The sequence below is a fragment of the Vigna umbellata genome, chromosome 5, assembly GCF_029865625.1.
Source record: "Vigna umbellata cultivar VRB3 chromosome 5, Vumbellata_1.0, whole genome shotgun sequence".
NCBI classification, from domain to species: domain Eukaryota; kingdom Viridiplantae; phylum Streptophyta; class Magnoliopsida; order Fabales; family Fabaceae; genus Vigna; species Vigna umbellata.
The window spans coordinates 27,683,111-27,693,612 of NC_142169.1; the positions used below are offsets into that span (position 1 = coordinate 27,683,111).

At 36.2% G+C, this 10,502-nt stretch overlaps 2 protein-coding genes across 2 annotated transcripts; one reads left to right on the plus strand and one right to left on the minus strand.

Moving 5' to 3' along the window:
* Nucleotides 1-513: 513 nt before the first annotated feature.
* On the plus strand, nt 514-2,506 carry LOC124830260 (uncharacterized). Its single transcript, XM_088092013.1, has one exon. It carries the CDS (start codon nt 881-883, stop codon nt 2,264-2,266), a length of 1,386 nt encoding a protein of 461 aa, XP_087948139.1. The 5' UTR covers nt 514-880; the 3' UTR covers nt 2,267-2,506.
* Nucleotides 2,507-4,706: 2,200 nt separating this feature from the next.
* On the minus strand, nt 4,707-9,304 carry LOC124830261 (putative E3 ubiquitin-protein ligase LOG2). Its single transcript, XM_047303927.2, has 3 exons — nt 8,617-9,304; nt 5,288-5,783; nt 4,707-5,105 (listed from the first exon to the last, which is right to left on the minus strand). The coding sequence occupies exons 1-3, from the start codon at nt 9,117-9,119 to the stop codon at nt 4,995-4,997; spliced, it is 1,110 nt and encodes a 369-aa protein (XP_047159883.1). The 5' UTR covers nt 9,120-9,304; the 3' UTR covers nt 4,707-4,994.
* Between the last annotated feature and the right edge of the window lie 1,198 nt (nt 9,305-10,502).

Sequence of the window (10,502 nt, forward strand, 5' to 3'; positions counted from 1 at the left end):
CGTATTTAGTAGAAAAGTAAAAGTGAAAACGACCAATATATGTTTACTGTAGAATGTAAATATAAAAAGAATTAAATGAGAAACTTTATAACTATTTTGTGAAAAATAAAAACAATTATTCTGATCCCAACCCGTTGACATCATTAAAGTCAGGAATCATAATAATTTTCAATTTCTATGTGTGATAGATATTTCTTTTTTAAAAATAAGATATGATAGGAGGTTATTTATTAAGAATAATTGAGGTGGTGTTAACAGAAAAAGCATGGTGTTGGGAAAACAATATGAAGATTCCTGGTTTTGGCTTGTTACGAGGGTAACTATAAAACAGTAGCCATCGGTCATAGAAGCTATTATAATGGAGGAAGCAGTTAAAAAAAATGTGTGATAGAAGGAGAAGTGAAACTTTGATGGGTTGACACGTAATGGGACCAAGATGACGTGCGGTGACAATCACATCACAGATAACACCTTCACTCGACACCATCTTCTGCTATATCTTTGGATCTCAATCTGCACTCCACACACTCCACACTCACTTCATAATCTTCTTTTTCTTCTTCTTCTGGTCCCCTTCCTTTTAGGCTCTGTTTCAGATCTACCCATTATATTACACACTGCAGAAAAGCACAAGATGAACAAGTAATGAGGTAGCCGGGAATGGAAAAAATGGGTGGGGCCCGGTTCAGCCGGACGGAGAAGGGGAAAAGGGTTCCGAAGAGGGTCTGGTTAAGCTTCCAAAAATCAATGGGAGTCCTCGTGGGTGGGAATCATACCTCCTCCAGGTTTTGCACTCGCTAATCTTCTTCTCTTTCTTATCTTTCGGCTTCAAATTTTTCTCTCTCAATTGAAATCAATCTCTCTTCATCAAACAACTTCAATGGACACCAAGGCTTTCTTCAATCTCCACATCCTCAATGCCTCCATCGCCAGGCGCGTCCTTCTACGCTCCATCCTCCTCGCCTGCGCCATCTCCATCGTCTCTCTCTACCGCGCGCAGTCGCTCTTCGATTTCGCTCCAATCGCAACCTACTTAGACTGCGTTTCCGGTTTCCACGGCGTCACTTTCCGCCCCGCTTCTCAATTTCTCCGAACCCACTTCTGGGTCCCGGTCAATTGCGAGAAAGACGCCAACTTGACCCTCACCGTGGTCTCCGAGCTCACCGGTAACCGGTTGCTCTACCCCGGAGCGAAGAGTCTCTTCGTTGGAGAAGGATCTTCGATGGCCGTCGTGGCAATGAAACAGTTAGGCTTCTCCGCCGTCAGCGCCGTCCAAACGCGCAGTTTCGAGCAGAAGGAGGTCCTGTACGAGGATTCTTCCTTCGATTTCGTGTTTTCCAGGGACCTCGACAAGGTATCTGTCCCTGCTCTGTTGGTTCTCGAGATTGAGCGTGTTCTTAAGCCTGGTGGGATCGGCGCCCTTATTGTAGGTAGCTCTGGTTCGCATCCCAATGATTTAATAAGGGCAGCCACCCCTGTTTCCTCTTTGTTAAGATCTTCCAATGTGGTGCATGTTGATTATGTCAATGAGCTTAACCTTGTTGTTTTCAAGAAAAGATATGACAATGCTACGTTTTACCAACATAATTTACCAGCTGATTGTCCCAGTCTCACCTTTACCAAACCCCTCATAGAGTTGATGGAGCCTCTTTTGAGTGAGAAACAGAAAGCACCACCTCCTGAGTTTCACAAGAACATTCCCTATTTGCCCAAGTTTGTGGATGTTTCAAGTAGGAAGAGGTTGGTGTATATTGATATTGGGGTGGGGGAGCTGCTTAATGCCAATGTCAGTGATTGGTTCCTGCCATCATACCCTATTGATCAGAAAGATTTCAATGTTTACTTTGTTCACTACAACACTTCCATCATGTTGTCCTACGTGAAGCGACCTGGTATTACCTTTGTTTATCACCCTGGCTTGGCTGGTATTGGGAAGGTCACTGCTAAACTTGGAACAGATGATAATGATGACGATCTGGATTCTTTCCTTGGGGAGGAGGAGTTTGATTTCCTTGCCTGGTTCAGAGAAACTGTGCAATATGCTGATTTTGTAGTCCTCAAGATGAATGCAGGAAATGTTGAACTCAAGTTCCTCTCTGATATATTTGAGAATGGAGCTATATGCTTTGTTGATGAGTTGTTTCTCAAGTGTCCCGAGAGGAGAGGTAATGATAAAAGTGCAAGCAGGAGCATGGAAAGTTGTATGGATATTTACAAGGGTCTCAGAAACAATGGTGTCTATGTCCATCAATGGTGGGGAGACTAAGTTGCATTGAATATCTTTCATTGTTGTTACGGTGTGCAAGAGAAACTGTGTTGTTACAAGTTTCTCTACGTTTCATGTGTTTGGACTATAGTCCAATTGTGTCAATTGTTGTTTTTGTTCAGTGAAAGTGTGAAGGATGCTATGAACATCCTAGTGCTTTTATGGTTGGGCACTCAATGCTAAATAAACAACCACTGTCGTTCTCGTTTGCTAATAAAACCTGTGATGATTTCGTGCTGCTGTGTAAGTTTTCTTTTTGGTTGTTTTTAGGTTATAATGGCAAGTAGGAATTGGTTGGCTCCTGACAAAACAAGCAGAAGGCACAATAAATAGGAATCATTTCTTTAGATGGGATCAAGGACAATGCCATCCTTCATCCTGTTGCCATACCGATTAAAATAATATAAAATCAGCAGCCTCAGATTCACTGCAATTGGAATCATTGCTTTTCCTTTTTGAAAACATAAAAAATGTTATCGTTTTCAATGTGGTGGTCTGGTTTTAGACTTCACTCAATCTTCAGTTTACTTTCCAATTACAGACAATGAACTGAAAACAGCTTTGAAAGACACAGAAATGCAGTATGGTCAATTGGATAAACTCTAACTAAGTCAGTGTGGTCAATTATAAAATAGATTCAGTTATAAACTTATAATTGAGGGTCAATTATAAAAATCGTTTAGAGGAATTGCAACTCGATAGTTACTAACCAAATCTAAATCATAGCCTGCATGAAATTTGCCATTACATTGTCACGTATTAACATGTATGTAATTAGTTTCTTAAAGCCTAATTCAGAATATTACCGATTAGTAGCTTAAACTGTAAATTGTAAACAGTTTTATACAGATATGTAGTATTTTAGACTTTACAGCCATATCTGTTCGTAATTAATGTCAAGATATGAGATAAAATTATGATCACAATTTAGATCCTTGATTTTTTTATGCTGTAAAGACAATTTTTGTGCTTGGAAAAATTTCACTCAATACTAAATATGCGATATGCAGTACTAGCAGTATTTCACTGTAACGACAATTTTTCCTTTTTTTTTCTTTTATTTATATAATTTATTTGTCAGTTTTTTATCCTACAAAATGAAAGAAAATGCATCTTGAGTTTTATAGTCTGTAAAAAGCTTTGGACCTCATCCACATTACGCATTTCAATTTTGAAATTATTTTTTCTAGGATCCAACGCCTCCGTTGAAAGGTCAATTAATGAAAAGCCCTACACCCAGAAAAAGTATTCAGTATTTTATATGACAATAAATGTTTAGAATTATGGATAAAGGACAAAACAACTATTTATTAAATAAAATATAAAATCTACAATGCAGAGTGGTCGTCCGTCAATCTACATTAGTTAAAAAAATAACGCCTTCAAATTTTACTCTTCCAGATCTGATTTAAACTAACGTATGAAAGTTGTACCTAAGACAAGTTTGTAAAAGAGAAAACATACATTAAAGATGTTATTATTCATACACCAAGTTATTAATGTTTTAGACAATAACATTTCTTTTATATATTACATTATTTCTTACCTATCAAATTTCTTTTTTTCTTCTCAGTTTCTTTCACTTAATTACATAACTAGTTATATGTTTTAAAATAAAGTTTGTGTTATTGTGCACATAATATTTCCAGAAAATAAAACATAAATAGAACTTTTTATGATATTGGTTTCATATAACAGTTTTAATCCATAACATTAATAATAATACCTTTTTTTAGTATACAGAAATTTTTACCACTTTTATCTTTTAAGTGATCGTTTATTTAAATTTAATTATTTTTTAAATTAAAATAGTTATTTTATCATCTTATTCTTTAAATAACTGTTTATTAAAATTTAACCATTTTTTAAAAATAAAATAATTTCTTAAAAAAAAAGATACACGTGTTAGTATCTAAAGTATTACTTCGATAAATCATTCATCAACTCATCACGATATTTAGCAGGGCTTTCATTTTTGTTAACGAATTTATTGACAAACGCATGGTTAATTTTTCAAGTGAATACTCTTAACAAACAAATATAAGAGATTAGTTATTACTTGTCATGTCAAGTTGTAAACAAAATAACAACTGAGCGTATCCCTTAACATGTTAATTTCGTAAAGTATTTCTATTATAGAAGAAAAAAAAACTAAAAGACAAATCTTATTTGAAGTACTAATTTTTAATTTGAAAAATAGAAACTGATGTACACCTTAAAACACCAAAAGACTATTCAACCAAATACAAATAATTTGCAGGTATAGATATCAGCATTCCCACACAAGTAGAAAAGAAAAGACACATTTAGTATAGCCCAATTCGCCTTTCTACACCTAATTTAATAGTCTCTTACTACCCTTTTAGTTCCTTTAACCATGAGATGCCAAACACACCCACTTCACCCGTTTACTACATAGGATTAGAAACTTCTCTATACATACCACAATGACAAAATATATTTAATGATATAAAATGATATTTAGAAGACCAGAGAAACAAGCTCATTGGAGGCATTGTCTGGTACAAGTTATGAGCAATGCCAGCCTGTCGTTCACTTTGAATCACAAGTATATATAATTCCATTTTCCTTTGTTTTTGTGATTATAGGAAAATAGAGAAAGTAAGGTGAAACCATGAAAATAAGACAGGGGTGATGTTAAAGTATAACAGTTGAGCTGTACAGGAAGCTTGAGGAGTTAACAATGTATCTTGTATCTTCTTCTTCTTCACTCCTCAGACCCTACCTTTATCTCCAAAAGCCTCTCCACTGGTTGTCTGCAAATTGGGCATCTATTTGTCTGGAACCTCAAAACCTTCGCACATCCACTACACATACACTGAAAATAGAAAACGAATTCAAGGTCTCAAGTAACAAATAATTAGTTTTTAACATTTAAATTAGGCTAAATGATCACGACTTTGCGAAGAGCCCAGGACTGAAAAGTGACAGACTGCTGATCATAGTAATTCTATCAACAAATCAAAGAAAAATTCATTCAGAAAGGGAAACTGTAAATACCATATGGCGGCAGGGATGAACAATTGTATCCCGAGGCTCCGACAAACAGATGACACATTCTTTTCCTTGGTCACTCTCATCCAAGTCAGCTTCTGCTGAATTTCCAATGCCATATATCTCCTGCAGCTCATACCTCATTCCATTCACCCACAAGATCTGCTTAATAACTTTCACCCGGAACTCTCCTTTCTCCTTCTCAAACACTGCTTGGGTAATCTGTGAGTTTGTGTTACCAGATGCTGGAGTTCTATCCGACTCATCATGATTACCAGGGGAAGCATCTGCCTTTACTGCTAGAGGGTACACATCCATATCACCCACTTTCAGTAACTCGGATTCCTCAAAAACAGAAAAATCAATACCAGTTCCAGATGGCTGCCTAAACTTCTGGCCAAGACCTTGCTCAAAATTCACTGTCACCGGAGCAGGATTGTTTTCCTTCACTGGTGTGAGGATGGAGTCTTCACCTTCTTTTGCAAAGAAATAAATGGTGACGCTGTAAATCAGATAAAAAGAAACACTACCTTTAGAACAAGTACATGAATAATAATTATAGTACAAAATATTCACACGCATAACCATCGATGACAACTGCCCCCTTCCACCCTGCCTAATGTCACAAATGCGCATTAGCCTTTACAAGCCCTAAATATCAAACATGTAGCAAAATTTGGGCCCATAAGCTCCACAATACTCCAAATCTGAGTATAGAAATAAAACTACTTATACTAATAGTGACATTTTCACGAGTTTAAAGTTTCTTATGGAACATTGGTAAGAACTAAGACGCATAAGCGAAATATGCATTAAATTAACCACTCAGATATCTTACAGAAAAATAAAAAAGGTACTGTTTCCTACAACCATAATTTTAAAATTGCAATAAATGGAAGTAGCACCTCAGTCTTCCATTATCTGTCTCCCAAAATTCGAAAGTAGAACTCCAATTTAAATATAAGGGTGGAAAAGGATAAACAAAGCATAATTAAAGATTATGTTCGCATTGTAAACTACCCCAAACAGCACAAAAACCTAAACAATCAAACTATTCTGCAGCTACCACCTCTTTTTTATATGGCTTCATTCCATTCTCCAACAAAAGCTAAAATTAAAATGAAACGAACAATAAACTCCAACCCAGCTTTGACAGCTATAACATATAAGACATGGAAGCACAAAATGATTAATAACTAAAATAACATAACTCTAGGATAATTTTAACAAAAAGAAACATGTGAGAGATGAAAACATAAATACTATTTGCACATACACTAGCATTTTCAAGTCAAATAGCTAATAAAGTGTCGTGGTGTAGAAGCTTAAAAGCAAACACTGCTGTTGCAAAATAACAACCACAAGGAAAAGGAGAGTAGTTGCCTGCTACACAGATTCACTAATTCAGCACACAGCAGTTGCTGCTGCAAAAATCATGGGAAGAGAAGTATAAAAATGAGAGGAGACAAAAGTCATTCATGGGCCACTCATGTTTGGCAATGGCAGAGGAAAGAATGAGAGATGCTAAGGCCAAGGCCTAACAAGAGGGAAAATAACAGCGCATCCCCGCTCATTTCTGCTAATTATTTTTGAGAGGGGGTGTCTTCTGTAGGGTTTTACAGAGTGGGTCACGCATGACCCAACCTGGTTTTGGGGACATGACCAACTTCACTGCCAAACCATGATTCATGTGATTCTGGAGCAATACAAGCAATTTGCTTACAAGTCAAACCCAAAACCAATTCAACCCTCAATTTTATAATAATCAAATTATTCAGTTTGCAATGCAAATCATGCTATACTTACTATCATTGATAATATACTTCATTTGATCACGAACATTACATATAAAGACTTTTTTCTATAAGCTTAGAGGATTGGACTAGTGGCAAAAGGTTTGGGTAATTTGAATGAGTTTATGTGGTCAAGTCTCATCGCCACCATTGTAACAGGATTTTCTACAAGTTAATTAATGTTACCCTTTTAATGATGGTTAAAAGAAGTTAATAAATTATCATCTATTCAGAAAAGTAGTTGCGATTTTGCCAATAATGGTAGTCAGTTTGAAAGCAAAGGTTCATTTTGTCTGAAAATTAGCTTATCAATAATGTTATTCCTTCTATTATCACTCAGGCAATCTGTGGTAACAAGATCTCAAAGTGTTCAAATTGATTCTCCATCTAATCAAAGGTAATCGAGTACACACTTGGTTTCATGTTAAATTCTTCATACTGACATTAAAATACTTAGCTAACGTGATTGTAAGCACATTTTCATATTGATAGTTTCCCGTTGAATAATTGATTCATGGTCCAAAATTGATTGGTTGAAGCACAATACGTAGCATTTGCGTTGGATAAAAAAATTGATACCGAGTTTTATGACCAACTTACTTACTTACTTATAGAATAAATACGTCCAATCCAAACACACATCACATCACTTCAATATCAATTTTAGCCAAAATCTACTTTGTAAAATCAATTTCATTCAAAATCAATTTTTCCAACACACTGAAACCTTGAAAGACACAATTACCCATTACAAAACTATATCCACTCCTTCGGGAAAAAAAAAACTAGACATCTAAAGCATGAACTTATTTAATGCAGTTACCTTTGAAAAATTGCAGTTACCCCTGCATCATATTCATATGTATGTTTTACACCTTACAACACTAACCGGACCAGTGTCCATTATGCTAACCAGCGGGTAACCACAGGATCGGATGTTGGTAAGGTGAAAGAAAATAGTTGCCATAACACTCCGTAAAACTCAAGCTACCATGAGAGCTCAAATGAACGAGCCTAAACAATACAAAAGATGAGACAAGCAAGCATGTACCATTCAAATAATCCCCCACGCAAGCATCATTCCTATAAAAAAAATCACTCGCTTGAGGATAACTCCCAGTAGCCTGTAAAATACTCAAGATATATTAAATAGCAATTAAAAAGAAAAACCCTGGTTGAAGTTGGTTCCATATTCTTTTTAGCTTCTGATTGCTTGTGTATAACAGAACCCTGCTTAATTGCTCACGCAAAAGGGAATGCTACTTGCTACTAGCTTTGTTCGTTCTCAGTTCAATTATTTGATGAATAACTAGAAGCTAATTAGTAATAAAATCCCACTCCCAACAAGCAAATGACGGCATCCAAAAACCCTACACCCGACAATCTCATCTTAGTGCAATATAAACCGCACGCAGATAGCTTATCACAAAGAATCCAGATCTTCAATTCGAATCAAAAAACCCCTTCGTTTCACAATTCCGATGATAACAATACATTAAGCAATCACAAAACTAATATTAACGAATTCTCAACAAAACATACCTCCCAGAAACGGTGGCATCGAAGGAAAACGAGATAAGGAAGTGGGAAGAATTTCCCTCATCAGGTTCAAGCCTAAGACTCTCTTTCCTGATATTGACATCGTTCCTTATGGTAACGGCCTTCTGGTGCTCAACAAAAGGTGCAGGGTTAGGCATCACGGGTCCACAAGGGTAACGCCCTGGAATCCAGGCCGGGTCCATGTGCAGATGGTGTTGATGTTGATTTTGTGGATGATGATGTTGATGCTGTAGATGATGATGTTGATGCTGTTGATGATGATGCTGATGAGGCATGGGAGGCGCCGGAGGGTAGTAACCGGGGTAATGGTACTGCGGGTAATGCAGGGTAGGGTTCGGATAAGGTGCGGCACCCTGGTACACAAATGGATTCGCGGCGATCTCAGGCTGCGGCGTCACCGGCGGTGGAGGCGGCGGATGACTCCGCCTTAAAGCTCCGCTGTGCCGGCGACGGTGGTTGGCACCGCCGCTTGAGACGTTGCCCATGAACGAGAGGAAACAAGGAAACAAAAGCCCCAATTTTGGGTTTGGGTGGTTGGATTGTCCGTGCACCCCCGGAGGTGGTGGTGGTTTGGCTTTGCGCTCTTTCTTTCCCGTAATAAAACTGAAATAAAGTTGTATTAATTAATAATTAAACAATTTATTAATTGATATAAAAATAAAAAAGAAAGGAATGAATTGAAGGGTGAAGCGAAAAGTTAAGAGTTGAAAGGGTAAGAATAATAAATGCGTGGAGAATTGATTTTCGAGATATGAAGGAAAGGAAAAGAATAGAAATTGAAAAATAAAAGTAAATACAGCGAAATTACCAGAGATATTAGATGGCGCGCATGATGGAATTTCTAAATTTCTCATTTTTTTAAAATATATACAGACAGAGACAATTTTTGTTGCCACATTATTAGCAGTTGTGAAATAATTTTTATATTGTTTTAATAAATAATTTTTATATTGTTTTAATAAATAACTTTTAAATTTATCTTAATCTTGCAGTGAAATTTACATCTATATAATACAAATTTATTTTATATTTAGTTAAAAATTTTAAAATATTTTTTCATATATAGCACGAAAAAGGCTCATGTTCTACGTAGTTGTTGATGTTTTAAGATGATATATACTATAAGAATTAGTTAAGTTTTCTTAATATGTATTTTCATCCTGATACGTTGTTCTTTAAGGGTTTAGAAAATTCAGAAAGTGAAAGATAGGTGTGTGTATCTGATTGGCTGATCGATTTTTTACGGTAGTATATAAGCAAAATTTTCAAACGTTGAGCCGCTTTTGCATGCACCTCTTCTCTCTAGATTATTTTTGAGTTTCTCCTCCTTCTCTCTACAATTCTCTTCCTTCTCTCTAGAAATTCTCAATTCTTCTTCTTCTTCTTCTTCTTCTTCTTCTGATCATCATCTAGGTCGTGTTTGAATTCTTCTTTGGTGGTAAGAAGTTATTTTTCATCAATCAAGTTGTTGTGTGAAGTGGGTAAGTAAAATCATTCTTCCTTTTTAAGTTTCGGTATTTTTTGGAACATGCAAGCATTGTTCCGCTTGCATGTGTTCTTCATCTATCTCTCTCTGAACCTGTTTCTGTTTTTTATCCTCTCGTTGGTCCATTTTTATCGATTGGAATTGTAGTAAGTTACTTTAGAAGTGGTTGTTGGTTAGTCAAAGTGGTGGAAGCTTAGGAAGTACCTTGTTTATTCAAGGTAAGGGAAGCTAGTGGTTTAATTATATTTTTCTGTGTTTAGAATTGATGTGTGAATGTTTGCATGTATGAAAGATGGTATGTTTGATTGAATTGTATTCAAATTTTGTGTTTGGCAGAGACATGTGAACTGGATTGGAGTTCCTATTGTAGAACTTCGGTTAG